The sequence below is a fragment of the Canis lupus genome, chromosome 37 (genome assembly GCF_048164855.1).
Source record: "Canis lupus baileyi chromosome 37, mCanLup2.hap1, whole genome shotgun sequence".
In the NCBI taxonomy this organism is placed as follows: Eukaryota; Metazoa; Chordata; class Mammalia; order Carnivora; family Canidae; genus Canis; species Canis lupus.
In genome coordinates, this window is record NC_132874.1 from 1,151,640 (window position 1) to 1,172,717 (window position 21,078).

Genomic DNA, 21,078 nt, shown 5'->3' on the forward strand with positions numbered 1-21,078 from the left:
GGGACTCAGTCGGCTAAACGTCTGACTCTTGATTTTGGCTCAGGTCATAATCTCAAGAGTCCTGGGATTGAGCACCATGTCAGGCTCTGTGCTCAGCAGTCTGCATCTATCCCTCTGCCTTTCCCCTACTCATGCTCCCTCTTTCTCAAATAAATACATAAAATCTTTTAAAAATAAATAAAAAATAAAATAAATTATCATTATCAGTATTAAAGGAAAAAAGTCTAATTTCTTTCCCCAGTTACTAAACAGTGTCTATGCAGGAGCCACTCTCCTGTCACTGGAGTTATCAAGTAAGACAGTTGCTACCTGGATTAATTCAGCACTATTCACTCATATGACTTATGAAATCTCTTCTGTACTTCAAATAAAACCTTGATTTCTAACTTCAATCAGTGAAGTATTGTAGCAAGAATGGGGTGGGAAGTGGTCAAATTAAATTTTCTTTCCCTTCCAAAATGCTTCTGCTGGCTGGGGGTGGGGGATGGCAGGCAGATGCCAGTAGGGGGTGGTTAGTAAAATCATGGAAGAAATGCCCACCATTAACCTGCACTTTAAGACACTTTTGAAAGTGCTATATTTTCAAACATCATTAGTTTTATTTTACAGTTGTTTCTGTAGCAGATGCAAAAATATTGACCTCCTCTTGTTCTGTTGAGCCTATAAATCCATAGATACTTGAATCACTGCTGACTTCAAAGCCCTAACTCAATCAGAAGGCTCTCTGCTACTTGAAGTACGCAGTCATGTGTTTACCACGGTCAAGGCTCAGAGAAGTCCTGCAGTGAAGCGTGCTGGTTAGCTGGTTCTCACAGTCCCATCATGGGTCAAATCATTGTGGCCCAAAGGCTGAGCACAAGTGGAGGTGGAAAGTCTCCTGCTCGGCCCCCTAGAGTTCTCTGGGGCTAGAATCGGCTGTGATTCTTCCTAAAGTGCTGTTTGCTCGTCAACATAGCCTCTGTGATATTCCTTGCGGAGATGATGCCCCATCAAGCCAGACTGTCTTTATGGTGATATCTCTGATGCTGAAAAAGACCCGACCTCTGCCTGAAGGCTTCACCACATTCGTTACACTGATAGGGTTTTTCTTCATTGTGGATCCGCACATGCTGAGCCAGGTGGGAGTTCAGTCGGAATGCTTTCTGGCATATGTCACACTTGAACGGCTTCTCTCCAGTGTGAATCCTGTGATGTCGAATCAGGTCTGAGGTCAAATTGAAGGCTTTTCCACACTCATTACAGCGATGGCTTCTGGAGTGGCTATGGATTCGCTGGTGGTGAGTGAGAAAAAGGGCCTGACTGAAGGTTTTTCCACACTCCTTGCACTCACAGGGCTCCTCCTGACTATGGACTCTCTGGTGCCGGTTGAGGTGGGAGCTGCGCCTGAAGTTCTTCCCACAATGGATACATAGGTAAGGCTTCTCTCCAGTATGGATCCTGAGGTGTTCCAAAAGGCCTGCATTCTGGCTAAAGACCTTTCCACACTCTTTGCACTGATAGGGCTTCTCACCAAGATGGATTTTCTGGTGTCTAACAAGGTGTGAACTTCTCTGAAAGGCTTTCCCACACTCGTGACACTGATGACCTTTCTCTCTAGAGCGAATTTTCTGATGTCCAGTGGGACTCGAAGTCTGACACACCTCAGATTCATAGAGCTTTCCTTGTATGTGTGTACCTTCATGCATAATCAGGTCTGAGTGCTGGATGAACCCCTTTCCACATTCTGAGCATTTATACTCAGTCTTTGCCTTGAGCTTGACCTGCTGCCTTTCCAAGTTAGGGTCCTCATAACGAGGCTCTAAGGGTTCAGATACTTTCCTAGATGATTCCACTTCTCCACAAGAGTCTGTCTCTACAACCATCTTCTCATTCTCAGTCCTTGTCTCCTCACCTGAAACATTAAATATATACCACCAATTATTTGTTTTTTTGATGCTTTGGGAAGGGAATCTGCATTTGGGAGGAATAAATCTAAATCAAGCCATGTGTGCCAAGTGGAAATGCTGTGGATGCTTGTGTTTGCACAAAATATATAAGAGCAATGGTTCATGAGAACTTGTCAACAGCGGCTACTCAAGGGAGGATGGGTATTGTGGTAGGAGGCAGCTTATCTTAAATGGTTTGAATTTTATCATGTGACATGCAGCACACATTCTGCAAGCAAACTGGCTCAAAGGGCTTAGCTGTACATCCTTGAAAATGGTTTGTCAGCCGCAGTATAAAAAAGCAAAGTCAACTGATGGCCCTGAGGCCAATAAGAAAGAAAAAGTACTGGAGATGAGGAAATGCAGACAGAATGCCCATTTTATCACTGATTAGCTATGTAATCTAAGACAGGTAATTTAAACCCTCTGGGCTCAGCATCCTCACCAATAAATCAAAACCACTGGACCACAAGACCTTGATGTAACATGAAGTTCACAAAAATGTCTTGGACTTTCCTGATCTCCTTGGACAGCAGCAGCTGCTCCCCTGTGTGGCTCAACAGGGACAGGGCATCTCAGTGCTGTAATAATTTGCTCATAGGTCTGGTACATAAAAGACCATAAGAAATGTCTTCTGAATAAAATCTAAGAGCAGACACATGGGCACAAGTGGGCAAGTAGAACAGGCCTTCCCAGGCTAGGAACCTGAACGAGGACACGAGAAAGCAGGAGAGAGAGGTCCTCAGTAGCATTAATGACAAGTTAGTACGAGTTTATCAGTGTAAGCCAGATTAAAGCAGCAGATCAACTGCAAAGTGAGAGCACATGAGCGCCAAAGGTAACAGTGGAGGACTGGCCATAAGACTCCAGAGACAGGGATCCCTGGGTGGCGCAGCGGTTTGGCGCCTGCCTTTGGCCCAGGGCGCGATCCTGGAGACCGGGGATCGAATCCCACATCGGGCTCCCAGTGCATGGAGCCTGCTTCTCCCTCTGCCTGTGTCTCTGCCTCTCTCTCTCTGTGACTATCATAAAACATAAAATAAAAATAAAAAATTTAAAAAAAAGAAAAAAAAAAAAAAAAAGACTCCAGAGACAGTGAGTCCTGTGTGGGGCAAGCCACATGTGTGTCCTCCTGCAGCCATCCATGGGGGAGGGAGGGCGGCTTGAAGGAAGAGAAGAGCAATCCTTCTCCAGCAACAATCTAATGACATAATCAACTAAAAAGAAGGAGTGGCTCTAAAACCAGAAAACAACCTAAACTTTGAGTGTAAAATAGCATTTTCAGGGCAAGGAACAGTGTCAAGGATCTACTGTGACTACATTTATTTGTCATATTGAAAATACATGCGCATGATGGACGACATGGGATAAATTCATTTCTACAAGACTATTTACAAAAGGCAGGCCCCCTCACTAGAACTCATATAAAAATTTGAAAACAAAAACAAAAAAACAAAACAAAAAGGCAGGCCTCCTCTCTTTCAGCTACTTTGCACAGCAAGCTTCCAGAAGATGAGGACCTTTGAAGCAGGCTCAGAAATTAAACAGGGGAATCAGATAGTAGGTAACAGAAGCTTTAGAATCACAATCAGCCATTCATCAAACATTTATTGAGGATCTGCTCGAGGCCAGGAGCCATGACAGATTCAGGAAACAAAACAAAGCCCAGCTTTTTACCAGCAGGAGAAAGACATACACCAGCAATGATATTACGATATGATCCGTTCTCTGATGGGAGACATCTTGGAGCTCTAGGAGCCTAGGTGGGGAAGTCAGTCACATTAGGAGGACTTAGGGAAGGATGGAGGCAGGGAGGTCTAAGACAAATCCTGAAGGGTGAGTAGGAATAGTCAGGGAAAGCAAGGAAAAAGTAGTGTAGACAGAAAAAACATGGCAGGAAGAGGCTCAGAGGAGAGAAGCAGCAAGGAACAAGCAGGAGTCAAAACACAGCTCAGAAAGATGGGAACCCGCAGCGTGACGAGGACATAGGTGACTGACTGTCCTGATCTGTCTGGGACTGAAGGGTTTCCCAGGATGTGGAGCCGATAGGGCCAAAAGTCTCAAGCAAACTGGCACAAAGTTCATGCTTATGGATATGTGGCTGAGAAGCCAGCAGACACAACATTCAGGGGAGGCCTCTGTTACTGGCTGTCAGGAATTTCTGCAGGTCGTGGGTTTTTTTCTTGTTTTTATTTTTTTCCTTTTTATTATGGAATTTTTCAAATATTAAAAAATATATATATGTAGAAAGAATAGCATTACTCAGCTCACTGAAGGGCTTTAAGGACGGGAGCAGCATGAATGAATTTGTGTATAAATGATGGAGGATCAACAGGAAGTAAGAGACCCAACAGAAGCACCAGGAGGACAGTGAAGGACACAAGAAAAAGCAGGCCTACAAGACAGCCACATGGCTTCTGGCAGCCTGGAGAGAGGAGAAAAACATAAGCGACAGAAGGAGTGCCTGAGGGTACTCGGTTGGTGAGGTGTCTGCCTTTGGCTCAGGTTATGATGCCGGGGTCCTGGGATGGAGCCCCGCATCAGGCTCTTTGCTCAGTGGGGAGTCTGCCTCTCCCTCCCCACACCTCCCTCCCACCCCTGCGCTCGCTTGTGCTCTCTGTCACAAATAAATCTTAAAAAAAAAAAAAATGGAAGCAACAGAAACAAGAAAGAGGGATTTCAATGACAAATACAATATAGAAAAAAACTAATCTAGGTGCCATTTAGAAACAAAAGACAGTAAAAATACTACAATAATTTGAAGGAAACAAAAGAATAATGAGTAATAGAGCATTTGGCTGGATTCTTTGCCTGAGGTGAGAAACCACCAATCCTTTTTCATTGACTGCTACGGTGAAAGGAAGAAGATGGTGAAGGGCAGCCAAGAGAAGCCTCTGGTTTCAGCTGAACAGAAACATCAAGGAAAGGATGGGAGGAAATGTTTAGTGTGACAAGAATCTTCTAGATCTTGACTGTGGTGGTGATCAGAGGACTGAGTTTTATCACATTTGTGAAAACTCACTGACCCAGACACATACAGAGTGAAGTCCACCTGGTGTAGATTATTCCTCGATAAACCTGACTCAAAGCAAACACAAATGTCAAGCCTCTGGAGGGACCGCCAAGCCCGTCTGTCACACGTCAGAAGCCACAGCTGTTTCTCACCCTTCTCTCGTTCTGGCTCCAGAACTTCACCCTCAGCCTGGACCCACGGCTCCTGCACTGCTTCCATGGCAGCTGCCTCCTCCACAAGCACCTCCTGCTTCTTTGCCTGGTCTGGGTTCTAGGGGCAAGTATAGACACATAGGGACGGTTAGGGACATGTGGCTTAGCAGAACACTGCTCAGAAAACACTGCCATGTAAGAAAAGAGTAAAGAGAAACCCCAGGGAGGAGGCAAAGTGGAAAGAGACCAAACCAAAGCTTAACAGGTCTGCTGCTCAGCTCACACCCGCCTCTCTGGCCCAAGGTCTTAATCCCTGCTTTTCTGTACAAGAGCATATCTGGTCCTTAACCACCTGCTGTTGGGGCTTGTCCAGCTCCCTCTCCAGGTCCTCCAGAATGGCCACCACCTCGTCCCCGCTCTCGGGGTGCTGCTCCCGCACCCAGGCCTGGAGCTTCTCAGGCAGGATGGTCAGGAACTGCTCCAGCACCAGCAGCTCCAGAATCTGCTCCTTGCTGCGGGTCTCAGGGCGCAGCCAGCGTCGACACAGCTCCCGGAGCCAGGTGAGGGCCTCACGGGGTCCTGTGGTCTCTTCATAGCGCAACTGCCTGAACTGTTTGCACAGCGGTTCTTGTCCAAGGCCTGTGCTATCTCCTGGCAGCTTGACTACCTGTTCCCAAGTAGAGCAGGGATCCTTCACTGTCCAAAGCCCCTTCTTCAGATTCAGAGGAGCCTGGGAATGGGCATTCACCAGTGCAGTCGCCATCCCCAGTGTCAGCCTGTGCTCTCTCTGCTCAAAAACTTCCTTGGACTGTCTCCTGAAAATGTGAAAACAAGAATCACAGAAACAGGGGCACCTGGGTGGCTCAGTCAGTTGAGTGTCTGCTTTCAGCTCAGATCACGAGCGCTGCATCCCTACATCGGGCTCCCTGCTCAACAGAGTCTACTTCTCTCTCTCCCTCTGCCCCTCCCCCGGCTTGTGTGCTTTCTCTCTTTCTCTCTCATACTCAAATAAATAAATCATGGAAAAAAAAAAAAAGAACCACAGAAAGGGTAGCAGTAGTAGTAACAGCAGCAGCAGTACTCCTTTGTTGGGTTCATACATTTCCAATAATTACTATCAATTTCTTTCTCTCTGAAACAACCATTTCTAAAAACAGAACACACATACAAAATGAGAAAACTGTTCTGTACAAGATTGCCAGCTGAAGGAGCACAAATAACAAATCTGAAAAATCACCATTTTGCATCTTGATGAAATAACTGATTGAATCAAGTGCCACAAATGGGTGAAGCCACTGGGCAAAAAGACACTCTCACAGTCTCAAAGAATCACCATGTTGATTGCTTATTAATTGCAAAAGAAACAATGGAGATATCTGGCAGACACAAACTCAATCGAATGATCAAGCCCAGCAACACCAACAGTGAGACAAGTGACCTTGTGCCGTATCACTTATGCAGCATTTTTACTAAATGGTTAACATGAATCTAATAATGAGGAGACTTTTAGATAAATCCTGAATGCAGCTCATCTACAGCAATTTCACAGAGATAAAAAGAGGTATTCCTCTAGAATACCTAGTTCTCATCTAAATGAATTATGAAAATCGGCTCCTGGGTTTGTTTGTTTGTTTTTTTAAAGATTTTATTTATTTATTCATGATAGACAGAGAGAGAGGCAGAGACACAGGAGGAGGGAAGAGCAGGCTCCATGCAGGGAGGGACTGTATGGACGAGGGACTCGATCCCGGGACTCCAGGATTGCACACCTGGGTGGAAGGCAGGAGCCAAACCGCTGAGCCACCCAGGGATCCCCTCGGCTCCTGGGTTTAAAAAACAGTATAAAACCTAGTTAGGGTCCAAATACTGCTTGCTGCTACTATATAGTCCTGGATGTATGTGTACATGGTAACTCCCAGCTGATATAGGTTTTAGAGGAGATGTTATATATATGAGAAGTCAAATATATGTTAAAAAATGGACTTAAAATTTAAAAAGTCAAATCCTACTGTTCTTAATAGAAGTGAGAAAGTCTAAGAAAGTGATGATCATTAGTCAGAAATAAAAGTTGGAGGGCAGCCCCGGTGGCCCAGGGTTTAGCACTGCCTTCAGCCTGGGGTGTGATCCTGGACACCCGGGATCGAGTCCCACGTCGGGCTCCCGGTGCGGAGCCTGCCTCTCCCCCTCTCTCTCTCTCTCTGTCATAGATAAATAAAGAAAATCTTTAAAAAAATAAATAAAAATTTGGTATTGTGATGGTTAACTTTATGTGAAAACTTGACTGGACCATGAGATGCCTAGATATTTGGTCAAACATTATTTTGAGTGCTTCTGTGAGAGTGTTTTTGGATGCAAGTAACATTTAAATCAGTAGAGTAAAACAGATGCCCTCTATAATGTAGGTGGGCTTTATCCAATCGGTTGAAGGTCTCAATAGAACAAAAACGCTGACTCTCCCTCAGGTAAGAGAATTCTCCCTGCTTGACTGCCTTCACACAGGAACATCAGCTTTTTTCCTGCCTTCAGATTCAAATGGAAACATCAGCTCTTCCTGGATCTCGAACCTGCTGGCCTTCCTACTTCCTACTGTAACTGTACCATCAGATCACCCAGTTCTCAGGCCTTTGGACTCAGAATGGAACTAAGCCATCGGCTTTCCCGGTCTCTGTCACTGACTCATCCTGAAGATCTTGGGGACTTGACAATCTCTGTAACTTCTGGATCCAATTCCTTATAATAAATCTGTCTCTACGTGTCTATGTCTGTGTATTTCCTATTGGTTCTGCTTCTCTGGAGAACTCTAATACAGATGTATAGCATAGGTTGCTGAATTAGTGGTGGTCATTTCTATAATGTGATTAAACACATCAAATACAATATATAATAAATAATATGATAAACTGACCCTTCCATTCTCCTATGATATCTTGTATATCAGATCAATCAAGATCTACTGATTCTGCCTACCAAACCTATCCTCTCCTCTTCATCCCCTTGACACCATCTTCTATCCAGACTACTGTGACTGGCCTTTCTGACCATCAATCTATTTCCCACACTGTGAACAGTTATATTTCTAAAAAGGAAAAGGATTGTGTCTCTGCTGTGCATTTACTGCATTTAGTGGTTCATCACTATCTTTAGAATTAAGTAAAAGACATCTAATATGGCTTAAAAATTTCTTATGATCTAATGAACTTTCAGTTCCTCAAATTTCCGATACTCTTTCCTGTTCCCGGGTCCTTCCCCATCTTATTCCTTCTGCCTGGAAGGAGTAATTCTCCGATTTTTTCTCATTAGCGCACATATACTCATATATACTCACATATACTCTTCGTGTCTCAGCATAATAAAACATAATAAAACAGTAAGGCAGCACAATTGGTACTTAACGAGAACTAATGCATTTTATCCTCACACAATTGCCAACTTCGTTTCACAAAGAAGGATCCTGAGACATGGAGAGTTTAATAACTTACACAAGGTCCCCAAGCTCAACCTCAGATCTTTCCCTCAAGAGCTCTAAACCCTTGACTTGACTTTGCCTTCTCTCTCGCATAATCCACGTGTGATCCAACAGCAAAGCCTGCTGGCTCCGTTTCCAGGTAGATCATTAATCTGGCCACTACTAACCACGTCTACCAAAGTTCAAGATACCCTCATCTCCTACATGAAGTACTTGTGATAGTTTCCCCAATTCCATTCTCGCGCCCCTATGGTCTAATCCCATCGCAGTTCTCAGCTACAGATGCTTTAAAACATGAGTCAGATCATGTTTTTCCTCTGCTCAAAACCCTTCAAACACTCTTCACACCAAAAAACGACCAAATTACTTAAACAGTACACGGCACAGCTCTTGCACACAGCTCCTCGCAGTCCCAGGCCTCTGGATACCGTTGTCTACAGCTCGGCCCCCGTTCGCTGCCCTCCTGGTCCGCCTGTGATTCCTGAGTGTGGCAAGCAGGCTTGGAGGCCTCTGAATTTGCTGTTCAGCTGCCTGACAGCTCGTGCCCCTAGAGGCCACACAGGTCTTTTCGGGTCCTTAAGGTTTCTGCTTAGGCACTACCCTGTAAGGCTTACCTTCAACATGTGTTGAAAACTGCAGTCAGCGGATGACACAGGCGAAGCCTACGCGGTGCCCAGTTCAGCAGACGCGCAGCTGCGGGACCCCCCCGCCCGGCCCTCGCCCTGGCCCGCGGGCCCTCGGTCGCAGAAGGCTCCCTGCACCCGGGGAGCAGCGGCTCCCCAGCCCCGGGCTGCAGGGCCTTCCTCGCCAGAGCGCACACACCGAGCACCCCAGCACCTGGCTGCAGGAAGAGCCAGACGGGCTCCTGCACCTACTCGGCTCCTAGTCCAGCGGCAACGCCCACTCGCCCGCGCCCCGTCGCCTCCGCTCTAGGCGGCCGAGAGGACCGCAGCTCAATGGTGCCTGGTTCCGGCGCGCGGCAGGGAGGGCGGGAGCTCCGCCGGGCCGCAGCGCCCCCCGCGGCGTGCAGGGGCGAGCACCCGCCGTTCTCGCCTGCGAGCAATGTGTGTTATATCCAAGTTACAGGCCGGCTCAGCTTCATGTACCGCGAAGAGCCAGCGTTTCTACTTTGCGCGCTCACAAATTTAACATACTTTTCCATTTCTCCCCAATTTAAAAAATCAAACACAATGGCAAAAATAAATGTCAGCGTAGGGGGATGGTTTTTTTTTTTCATAGCAGCAAAGAATTGATTAAATTGAACAGTGAAAATATCTTTGGATTGAAGGATTTAAGGTAATGAAAACTTAAGTATATTACTGTAAAAGTATAATTAGCAATACTTTGCAGTGAATGTAGGTTTCAGAGGAAAAAACATCAGATACCACTTTAGCAAAATAATTCTGCAGAAGAAAACAGAAATATTCCCTCTTGTTCATCTTACCAAAAACGTTTTTATACTCTTTCAATAAATTAAATACTTTTAAAAATCTAAACAAATTTCTGTTTAATGATAGTTTTGAAAAATCATTAAATATACTAATCATTGTTTTATGACAGGTAATTTATTCAGTGTTTTCAGCATTGAAATTATCACAACAAAAGGAGAAAACGTTTCGTTATGACAAGGAGAAAACCTTTCCTTCTTAGGTGCCAGAAGCTTGGAAGTATCTTTTAAAAGTTAATTAAATACTAAATTAAATAATAATAACAAATATAATATATATTATAAATAATAATTATATTCACCTTAAAACTTCTCTAGGCAAACAAATGCAATCAATGCAAGTATTTTACTAATTAGAAGCTAACATTTTTTCTTGAACGAAAAACTCATGTCTGATTTTCTTTCTAAAGAAGGGCTTATATATTTTTCAAAAATTATATAAGGAATAAACAAAATTTAATTTTATTTATTTATTCATGAAAGACACGGAGAGAGAGAGGCAGAGACACACGCAGAGGGAGAAGCAGGCTACGTGCAGGGGGCCTGGTGTGGGACTCAATCCTGCAACTCCAGGATCATGCCCTGGGCTGAAGGCAGATGCTCAACCACTGAGCCACCCAGGCATCCCAACAAAATTTAATTTTAAAAGGAAGTAAATATATCTTAATTCATTTACTGCCCGTTTTAAATTCCCTACCATGGATGGCTCCTTAAACATCATTCATCAGCTCAGATTATTGGCAGTGTGTTGGCTATCCCATGAAAATCAAAACCATTACTATAGCTTAACAAAGCAGAGTTTTAAAAACTCTGTTAAAAAATTCAAAGTTTGCATTTCTTATTTAGTAGTCTATATCTTTTGGAAGGGGTAAGGGACAAATGAGAATAAATAAAAATACCATCTTTATGGGATAGACTACATGTGCTAATTTTTAAAAATCAATTTTCAAAATTGAGATTTTTCATTTTCCAGGATTATCCTTATTTTTGTAAATAAAATGGTGGTTCATATGTTTCCATCAGGTCCATTCTTAAAATATTCAAAATAAAAGCCTTCTGTAGGATCTATAGAGGGACTAGTGCATTGTGAGTCATGCTACCATGCTATAGCATAAGATAGCAGTGCTAATCTTTTTGTAATGATGTTTTCTGCTTTTCTCTCTGCTTCCGTGCATCTCTCAAGATATTATTAATTGTTCTGAATTTTAAATAGAAAATTAATTGACCAGTGATTGTTCCAAACAATCAAAAACCTACAAATGAAAAAAAAACCTATAAATGAGTCCAATAAACTTAACCCATGGTTTAATATTATGAACCCTATAACTTTTTTTTTTGAACCCTATAACTTTAAACCATCATATTAATAGGCTAATAAAGAAAAATCCTAGGGGTGTCTGAGTGGCTTATTTGGTTAAGCATCCAACCCTTGATTTTGGCTCCGGTTGTAATCTCAGGTTCATAAGATCGAGCCCCATGTTGGTCTGCACTCAGTGGGGAGTCTCAGTGGGGCTTAAGATTGTCTCTCCCTCAAAACTGGACAGTCACATGCAGAAGAATGAAACTGGACCATTTCCTCACACCATACATGAAAATAGGCTCAAAATGGATGCAAGACCTAAATGTGAGACAGGAATCCATCAAAATCCTAGAGTAGAACACAGGCAACAACCTCTTTGACCTTGGCCATAGCAACTTCTTGCTAAATACATCTCTAAAAGCAGGGAAACAAAGGCAGAAATGAACTACTGGGACTTCATCAAGATAAAAAGCTTTTGCACAGCAAAATAAACAGTTGACAAAACCAAAAGGCAACCTAGAGAATGGGAGAAGATATTTGCAAATGTCTTGTTAGATAAAGGGTTAATATCCAAAATCTATAAAGAACTTATCAAACCCAACCCCAAGAAACAAATAATCCAATCAAGAAATGGGCAGAAGACATGAACAGAGAAATTTCTCCAAAGAAGACGTATAAATGGCCAACAGACACATGAAAAAAATGCTCCATTTCACTTGTCAGGGAAATACAAACCAAAACTATGAGCTATCACCTCACACCAGTCCACCACACACACACACACAATGGACTATTTTTTCATCAGAAAAAATGAAATCTTGTCATTTGCAATGCCATGGATGGAACTAGAGAATATTATGCTAAGTGAAATAAGCCAGTCAGAGAAAGACAATTATATGATCTCACTCATATGTGGAATTTAAGAAACAAAACAGAGGATCATAGCAGAAGAGAGGGAAAAAAACATGACAAAATCAGAGAGGGAGACAAACCATAAGACACCCTTAAGCATAAGAAACAAACTGAGGACCACTGGAGGGGAAGGAGGTAGTAGGATGGGGTACCTGGGGGATGAACATTTAGGGAGGGCATGTGATGTAATGAGCACTGGGTATAAGACTGATGAATCATTGACCTCTACCTCTTAAACCAATTATACATTATATGTTAATTGAGCATATTTTTTTTTGAGATTTTATTTATTCATGAGAGACACAGACAAAGAGATGTGGAGACACAGGCAGAGGGAGAAGCAGGCTCTTCTGCAAGGAGCCCAATATGGGACTCAATCCCCAACCCCAGGATCATGTCCTGAGCCGAAGGCAGACAGTCAACCACTGAGCCACCAGGTATCCCTGTTAATTGATTTTAAATAAAATTAAACAAAAGACTGTCTCTCCTTCTCCCTCTGCCTGTTCCCTAACCTCGCTCTCGTTCTCTTAAAAAAAAAAAAAAGAAATGAAATGCCATTTTTCATTTATTAGATTGGCAAAGATCAAGATTTAAAAGTACAATATTGTTGGTGATGTAGGTGTGTAAACTGGTACATCTTGTTTGCAAAATGTTGCAGTATCTATTAAAATGTGAAAGCACATAGAACTTATATGTGACATTCTTAGGCATTTCCTGACCACCCTATCAAACATATCCCCCTATTATTGTCTCTGGTCCCTTATTTTCTTCATAGAATGCTGCAATTAATAGATATTTTTCTGTTTTTTTTTTTAATTTTTTTTTAATTTTTATTTATTTATGATAGTCACAGAGAGAGAGAGAGAGAGAGAGAGAGAGAGAGAGGCAGAGACACAGGCAGAGGGAGAAGCAGGCTCCATGCACCGGGAACCCGATGTGGGATTCGATCCCGGGTCTCCGGGATCGCGCCCTGGGCCAAAGGCAGGCGCCAAACCGCTGCGCCACCCAGGGATCCCTATTTTTCTGTTTTTAAAGGTCTGTCTCCTCCGTAGAATATAAAATTCTGGGATCCCTGGGTGGCGCAGCGGTTTAGCGCCTGCCTTTGGCCCAGGGCGTGATCCTGGAGACCCGGGATCAAATCCCACATCGGGCTCCCGGCGCATGGAGCCTGCTTCTCCCTCTGCCTGTGTCTCTGCCTGTGTCTCTGCCTGTGTCTCTGCCTCTCTCTCTCTCTCTCTGTGACTATCATAAATAAATAAAAAATTAAAAAAATTATTTCGAATATAAAATTCTGTGATGGCAAGTATCAAACTTAACTTGCTCTCTGATTTATAACCAGTACCTGCCATAGTACCTAGCATATAAAAAGCACCTGTTAATAAATTTTCCTTTTGATCTGAGAACTCCACCTCGAGGTGGCCATTTTTAGATGATCCTGAGGATTCTTTTTGACCTAATAATTCTATTTCTAGATGAGGATGCTACAGATAATGCTGTCACATATCCACGAAGATTTTCAATTCAGTACTATGTAATTATAAAATATAGGAAACATTTTAAACATCCAATAAAATATGGTCCTCCCGTTCAATAGAATGTTATAAAGTCAATAAAAAGAATAAAGTACTGGGTGACGGGCACTGAGGGGGCACTTGATAGGATGAGCACTGGGTGTTATTCTATATGTTGGCAAGTTGAACACCAATTAAAAAATAATTTTATTTTTAAAAAAGAATAAAGTAGATTTATATGCATTGATTAAGAAATCTCCAAGAGGGCAGCCTGGGTGGCTCAGTGGTTTAGCACCGCCTTCACCCCAGGGCATGATCCTGGAGACCCAGGATCGAGTCCCACGTCGGGCTCCCTGCATGGAGCCTGCTTCTCCCTCTGCCTGTGTCTCTGCCTCTCTCTCTCTGTGTGTGTCTCTCATTAATAAATAAATAAAAATCTTAAAAAAAAATCTCCAAGATGTATTAAGTGAAAAAAGCAAGGTCTAAGCCCATGCTGTAATGTGGTATGGCTTGTTTCTAAAGACAGAAATACACATATGTATCATTGACTTATACCAGTGTTCCCCAACACTGTTTGGGGAAATTCTCAAGGTATGTGGTCCAGTGGCAATCAAGTCATCTAATAGGATGAAGGTGCCCTTCCACATCATGCTATCCTGTGAAATTCTAGAACCCTACTTTTTCACCTTCAACTCTGTGGGGCTTAGTAGGGTCTTGAGTCCTGAAAAGGTGACCCCTTTTCAAATGAGATAGTTTGCTTAGTAATGAAATGAAGTCTTAGTATTCAGGCAGATGTCACTAGATGACAATGAACACTTTATCATAAACCAAGAGTGGAGCTCATTCTAAAGTCTTCTGTGACACTGGTGCTCTCAATGTTAATTTTGTTGTCCATGAAGTTCTTCCTGATTGGATCTTTTCCTGAAGTCCACCAACTGCATTCTTCTTTGTACCTTCTCATTATTTTCTTTCTCCTTTCAGTCTAAGGTGGCATCTAATCTACTCTTTGGAAGACCCAAGCATCATGGACCTTTATCTTTTAGATCATGTTAATGGATAAACCCAATGTCCCCTTCAACCAGATGTTCCTTTTCTAATAGTCAAAACCAAGCATCAAGAAAATTTGGGCTTTCAGCACATGTACTGTTTTTTAAGAAATCAAACTTATAGTGGGTGCCTACACACCTTCCTAACATTACCCTGATTTTCATTCAGGTATCCACTTCTTCTCCAAGTAGCCTATAAATTCACTATACCCACATCTCCAGGAGAAGGCCAATTTTCATAGCAATAGAACCTTTCTTGAGAGTGGACATGTGACCTAAGCTAATCCAATTAGGATCCATCTCAGGATTCTTGTTTGGAATGCCAAGACAGAAACATTTTTTAGCTCTTCAGAGTGGACCAAGAAGTACATAACCAAACTCAGGATGTTTGGCAATCGTTTTGTTATTTAAAGGAAACCAGGCTAAGGAGGAAAATGACCCATGGAGAACAAAAAAGTCAAAGTCCCATAAAACCACAGGAAACTCATTCTCCTGCAGTACTTTTCAGTTACATGAACCAATAAATCTCCCTTATTTTTTAACTCAGTTAACTGCAACCAGAAGTATACACTCAGTTGAATCCTTAGTTATTTCTGGGGTTCTTCTGTTCCTCCTAGGGGCAAATGAAGGGCTCCATGAGACCCTTCACGAGAGAGAAAAGTCAGGGCAACAGGGAAAATAACGTTCACGTTAATAGCTCCAACATTTATCCTACAACATTCTTGTATATACACAAAACTTGTGAATAGATCTAAAATACATCAAAAACAGATTTCTTTGGGGAGAAGAGACAAGGACTAGGATGACTAGGACTAGGATGACAGACCTTTTATTAACTCTCCAACTGTAGTACTTAAATATCTGCTAAACCATGTGCACATTTTAAGTTAAAAATAAAGAGGCCTCAGCAGCTTTTTTCTTGAAGGACTTTCTAATGTAGTAGGTATAGTAGCACCATAAAGTCTTTTCATACTATTTTGGTCATATAAAATTGTTGTTAAAAGTCCTGCTGAAAGATAAAAAGTCCTTACTTGTCATCTTTCCCTTTTGTCTTCCTGTACACCATCTCTCGGAAACTGGCTAGAATCTTATTCTCTCTCTTCCGCCTCTCTTCCTGGTTAAAGGATGCAAGCGCTCTCTTCTCATCAGCACTGTAGATCTGGTTCTCTTTACGCAGTCGCACAGCCTCCATCCTACGATGCCTGCTACCACTCATAACATAACCTGAGCATTCAAATGAAGCAATCTCTTCACTTGTCAGCCCAATTTCACCTCTTCGTGGGATTCGCTTTCCAGCTTTTACATACTCAGCCATTGCTGCACCTTCACCTGGGAGCAGAGCATGGCCATAGTTCAAAGGTTTCTCCTCTTGAGACGTGTGTATTATGGGTGCTTCTGGACCTATCAGATCCATGGTATCTGCAATCTTTGACTGCTTAATCCAAATATCTTCCAGCAACTCCCCTTCTGAATCTTTAAAGCTTGAGTCACTGGATTCTTTTTTAGTCTTCTTCTTTTTCTTGTTTTTTCTTGCCCTGTGTTTCTTTTTCTTCTCCTTCTTCTTGGCTTTTTTGGCTCTCTTTTTATCATCATCAGAGCTAGAATCCATGTCGGAGTCTGAATTACCATCACTATCATTAGAATATTTCCTGTGTTTCTTTTTGGACTTTTTCTTTCTCTTCTTCTTGCTTTTTGAACGACTGGCCTTTTTCCTCTTTCCCTCGGAGCTGGATTCTGAACTGGCGGTCTTCTGAGCCTTCGCCCGGTCATCCTCCACGGGGGTGTGCTCATCAGAATCCAGCTCAGGAAACTTCGGAGACAGCCCCCACACCTCAGGGGCGCCCAACTCCCCAATCCTTTCTCTCTCCTTCAGCCTCCTCTGACGATAGCTCTCCTCCTCCTCCTGGTACTCCTCCGCCCACTGCCGGTCCCTCGGGGAGTGGCGGTGATGGCAGTGGTACCCGCTGCCGCTGCCGTAATAGACGGAGGACGACGAGAACGCGTAGTCGCGGGGCCCCGGCGGTGGTTCTCGAAACTCAGAGCGGCCGAGCGGGTAACGGGCGCCAACGCCCGACCCTCCCCACGGAGGTCTGAGGGCCTCGCGGCCGCAGGAGTAAGAACGGACGAGGCCTCCCCACGGGGAGCGTCTGGCCTGCGCCAAAGGCGGGCTCCCCGACGAGCGGCGTCGCCACCTCCGAGAGCCCACAGCTTCCTTGGAGTAGCGGGACCGGGACACCGGGGCCATGAGTGACGCCTTCACCGGGTACCGAAGGGCCAACGCCAGTCAGTTCATACAGAGATCGTAGTTAGCACCAGCCCTTCCGGCCCACGCAGGCACGTCAGCAACGGTCCGCTCGTGACTTCCGCTTCCGGCGGGTTGGTAGGCGCGGGCGGAAGGCGCGCCCCGGGGGAGGCGAGCGGCTCTAGTCTTAGGGTTTGGATCTGTGCCTTGAGCCCTCGGGAACACAAGAGGACTGTGCAGTGTCACCCTCTATTCTTCCCACGTCTTCTACGCTGCTTGGCTATTCGCCTTCAACCATCTTGACACCCTTCGCTCCTCCTTGGTCCCTTCCACCCTTCTTACCATTTCCCCTTGGTGGAGGTTCCCTACGTCCTTTGGTCCTTTCGTTGATCCCCTAGAAAGAACCTGTCCGTTTCTTCATGGTGGAAATACTTTTATTAATGAATTGCAAACACCCCCCCCCCCTGCCCTTGTGCCTACTGGAAGCAAGAACCAGAACTTCTTTTGGAATTGAAGTTTAAAGTCAGCCTCTGAGCCAAGTGAAGGCCAGAGTCGTGATTTTAATTCTTAAAATCACACACTTTTCTACCCCTGAAACACAGGGAAACATCCTACTCAGTCTTGTAGATGTTTCCTAATCTGGTTAATTTTCACCAGAAATTTTGTGATTAGGAGCCACTTTCTGTACACACTTTTTTCACTGTCTGAAATGGCCAGTATTTCATGCAAGATCATTTTCTTTTGATCTTAAAATGTATGTAGGCAACACCATCATCTTAGTTCTCTATACTTAAGTTCACCTGTTCAGTTATTTGACAAACTCATAAAATCACAGGAAAGCTAAGTCAACGGGATCCCTCGGTGGCTCAGGGGTTTAGCGCCTGCCTTCCACCCAGGGTGAAATCCTGGAGTCCAGGGATTGAGTTCCATATCAGACTCCCTGCATGGAGTCTTCTCCCTCTGCCTGTGTCTCCGCCTCTCTATGTGTCTCTTAGGAATAAATAAATAAAATCTTTAAAAAAAAAAGCTAAGTCAGAATTTAGAAATAATGCTTTCCTGATTTTAAATAGTATAGTAAAGTGGGGAAATTAAATTGAAGAGGATCAAATTAGATTTTTAGATGACATTTACCAGCAATATGAGACGCTCAGCATGGAAGTCAGCAACCTGCAAACCTCAAATTTGTTATCAACATTCCCATGGCCTATCATTTCCTGTGCAGATATGCTAGATATCTCCATGCAGCATGAAGACATTAACTTGTCCCACTTCATCCCTGAGATGACTGCGGAGCTAAGAATATATCCAGGAAAGGGCTTCCAAGCTAGCTCTGACTCCTTCCTCCTGGCCCTCTACATGAAGAAGTTCAGACACTGGGCTCCTACCCTGGAGTATTACAGTGGCTACAAGACCTCTGATCTTCACCCGTGGACAAGCAGTTGAATATCCCGCTGTTTTTGCATCTTTGCAGTAGGCTCAAGACTGTGCATTCCAAATATTCTCACAAGGTCTTCTCTGAACTCACCAAAATCTCTCCCTGGGAAATGTGAAGCTGGAGGAGATTTTGAACTACTACTAACTCTGAAGATTAGAATTAGCACTCTGGCAGCATCCACCAGGGCCAGGCAGGCTATATTTATTGTCTATAAATTTGTCTTTTGATCACTTTGCTCCATTTTTAATCTATGTCTTCCCAAACTGATAATGTTATAAACTCTTAATTTTTAATGAAAGAAAATAAATTATTCTAGTATTTGATTAGAAATTTAATTTAAAAAACTATTTTAAGGGTATATAATAATACATTTTTTTGTAATACAAGTCTTCTAATGGGAAAAATAAAAAAATTGAGGGGGGATGCCTGGGTGGCTCAGTGGTTGAGTGTCTGCCTTTGGCTCAGGGCGTGATCCTGGAGTCCCAGGACTGAATCCCAAATTGGGCTTCCTGCATGGAGCCTGCTTGTCCCTCTGCCTGTGCCTCTGCCTCTCTCTCTTTCTCTCTCTCTCTGTTTCTCATGAATGAATAAATAAAACTTTTTTTAAAAATTGAGGAATAGCATTTGCTTAATTAGGATTCTACCATTGTAAGGCAAATGCAGCCATAGATAATATGTAAGTAAATGAATGTGTTGTAATAAAACTATTTATAGACATTGAAATGTGAAAGTCTGTAATTTTCATGTCACAAACTTTTATTATTCTGATTTTTCAACAATTAAAAAATATAAAATAGTTTCTTGTTCTTGCCACACAAAAACAGACAGTGGGCCAATTTTGGTCTGTAGTTTGTTGACCCTGACTTAGTAGAGAAAGCAGTGGTATAAAAAAATATGCTGATAAAATAAAAAATAAATACCTACAATACCTTTTTCAGGGGAGAGGCTTTATTTTCTTAATTTTATTTATAGGTGAGCAAATATTCATTCAGATAGAGCACAAAAATGTATTTGAAGATCTGTAAGAAAAATGGTAGTTTTGGGGGCACCTGGGTGGCTCAGTTGGTTAGGTGGCTGACTCTTGATTTCTGCTCAGGTAGTGATCTCAGAGTCCTGGGATCAAACCCTGCATGGCGGGGGGTGGGGGACAGGGTGGGTAGTCCATGCTCAGCAGGGAGTCTGCTTGAGGATTCTCTCTGTTCCTCTGCCCCTCCCCCTACTTGTGCACACACACACACACACACACACACTCTCTCTCTCTCTCAAATAAATATATAAATAAATCTTGAAAAAGAAAAAATAGGTAGTTTTTGAAATAGCAATACATTCTAATCATTAAGAAAAGCACCAGATGTTGAAAGCTCAGCTAAAATGAAATTGCTCTCACAGGTATTATTTTACTATCTTTCTCAAAATTGTTTTCCATAAATTTCCCCAAAATTTTTGTTTTAAAAGATTTCAAACCTACAGAAAAGTTAAACACTTGTATGTTTAACTTGTGTGTCCTTTACCTAGATTCACTAATTGTCAAGATTATATTTCTTACTCGATTGAAGGAAAATTAGAAATTATTAATATTACTGAATACTTTAGTAATCAACATCTAAGGAAAGGGACATTCTCCTTCGCAACCATAATGCCATCTTTACTCTTAAGAACCTTAATATTAGGGATCCCTAGGTGGCTAAGTGGTTTGGCATGTGCCTTTGGCCCAGGGCATGATCCTGGAGTCCTGGGATTGAGTCCCGCGTTGGGCTCCCTACATGGAGCCTGCTTCTCCCTCTGCCTGTGTCTCTGCCTCTCTCTCTCAGTCTGTGTCTCTCATGAATAAATAAAATATTTTTTTTAAAAAATAACTTTAATATTATTATTAAATATTAGGTGGTGTTATCTAACATGCAGGATATGTTCAAAATTCTTCAATTGTTCCAATCATGTCCTTAAAATGGGATTAAAAATCCAATCAAGTTTCTTGCATTTGATTGTGATTACTCTCTAGTGTGTTGAATGTAGAATGGTTTCTCTGCCTACACTCCCACCTCCACTTTTTAAAAATTATTTGACACAGTTTTGCAGGGTCTGGGGTGATGTTTTGTAAAATGTCTGGCAGGTTGAATTTATCTGATAATTTTCTCCTGATTAGATTTAGGGTAATTCTGTTTGGCAAGACCACACAGGTCTTCTTGTGGTACCTCCTCAGGAAGCACAGAACATTAGTTTGTTACAATCTATATTTATTACTAAGAAATTCCTAACAAGCCAGTTCTATAGAGCTCTGAGGACAAGCTGGAATTAAACATCCCTCCAAATTACTTCATATTTGCTGTCTTCACAATATTTAGTGATTTTTACCCACCAAGCAAGCAACAACAAAGGCACTCACTAATGAGACTTACACCACCTGATAGTGCCCTCCTGCTGCTCACCTACCCTCCTGCGCACAGTGCTCTGATTGACACTTTACACAGTATTTCTACAAGGCTTAGCTCACTGGATATGCCCATGGTTGCCTAAATATATGTTGGGAAGAGGAAACAAATACTTGTGTTATGACTACAACCTGTTTCTTACCGCCACCCCCTAATAAAAGCAGATACAATGGGACTAAATTAAAATGTTGATCCTTGTG

The 21,078-nt window shown here is 42.8% G+C and overlaps 3 protein-coding genes across 11 annotated transcripts in view; all 3 read right to left on the minus strand.

Moving 5' to 3' along the window:
* Positions 1-21,078, minus strand: part of PGBD1 (piggyBac transposable element derived 1) — a 58,756-nt gene that overhangs the window by 30,399 nt on the left and 7,279 nt on the right. Inside the window, exon 1 of one of the 6 annotated variants that reach the window (XM_072813711.1) lies at positions 9,171-9,295. The exons of the other annotated variants lie outside the window; for them this stretch is intronic. The gene's annotated coding sequence lies outside the window, so the exon portion shown is untranslated. Of the gene's footprint in view, positions 1-9,170; positions 9,296-21,078 lie in introns of those variants that run through there. 6 annotated transcript variants of the gene reach the window in all.
* On the minus strand, positions 576-9,308 carry ZSCAN26 (zinc finger and SCAN domain containing 26). 4 transcript variants are annotated; one of them, XM_072813725.1, is made up of 4 exons: positions 9,171-9,307; positions 5,443-5,905; positions 5,091-5,208; positions 576-1,891 (listed from the first exon to the last, which is right to left on the minus strand). In XM_072813725.1, exons 2-4 carry the CDS (start codon positions 5,851-5,853, stop codon positions 990-992), a joined length of 1,431 nt encoding a protein of 476 aa, XP_072669826.1. In that variant the 5' UTR covers positions 5,854-5,905; positions 9,171-9,307; the 3' UTR covers positions 576-989. The 4 variants fall into 4 exon arrangements, with proteins under 4 accessions (XP_072669826.1, XP_072669827.1, XP_072669828.1 ...); XM_072813726.1 differs by lacking the exon at positions 5,443-5,905 and having other exon boundaries at positions 9,171-9,308; XM_072813727.1 differs by lacking the exons at positions 5,091-5,208; positions 5,443-5,905 and having other exon boundaries at positions 9,171-9,300.
* NKAPL (NFKB activating protein like) lies at positions 15,586-17,123 on the minus strand. The gene has a single exon (XM_072813741.1). The coding sequence runs from the start codon at positions 17,015-17,017 to the stop codon at positions 15,800-15,802; it is 1,218 nt and encodes a 405-aa protein (XP_072669842.1). The 5' UTR covers positions 17,018-17,123; the 3' UTR covers positions 15,586-15,799.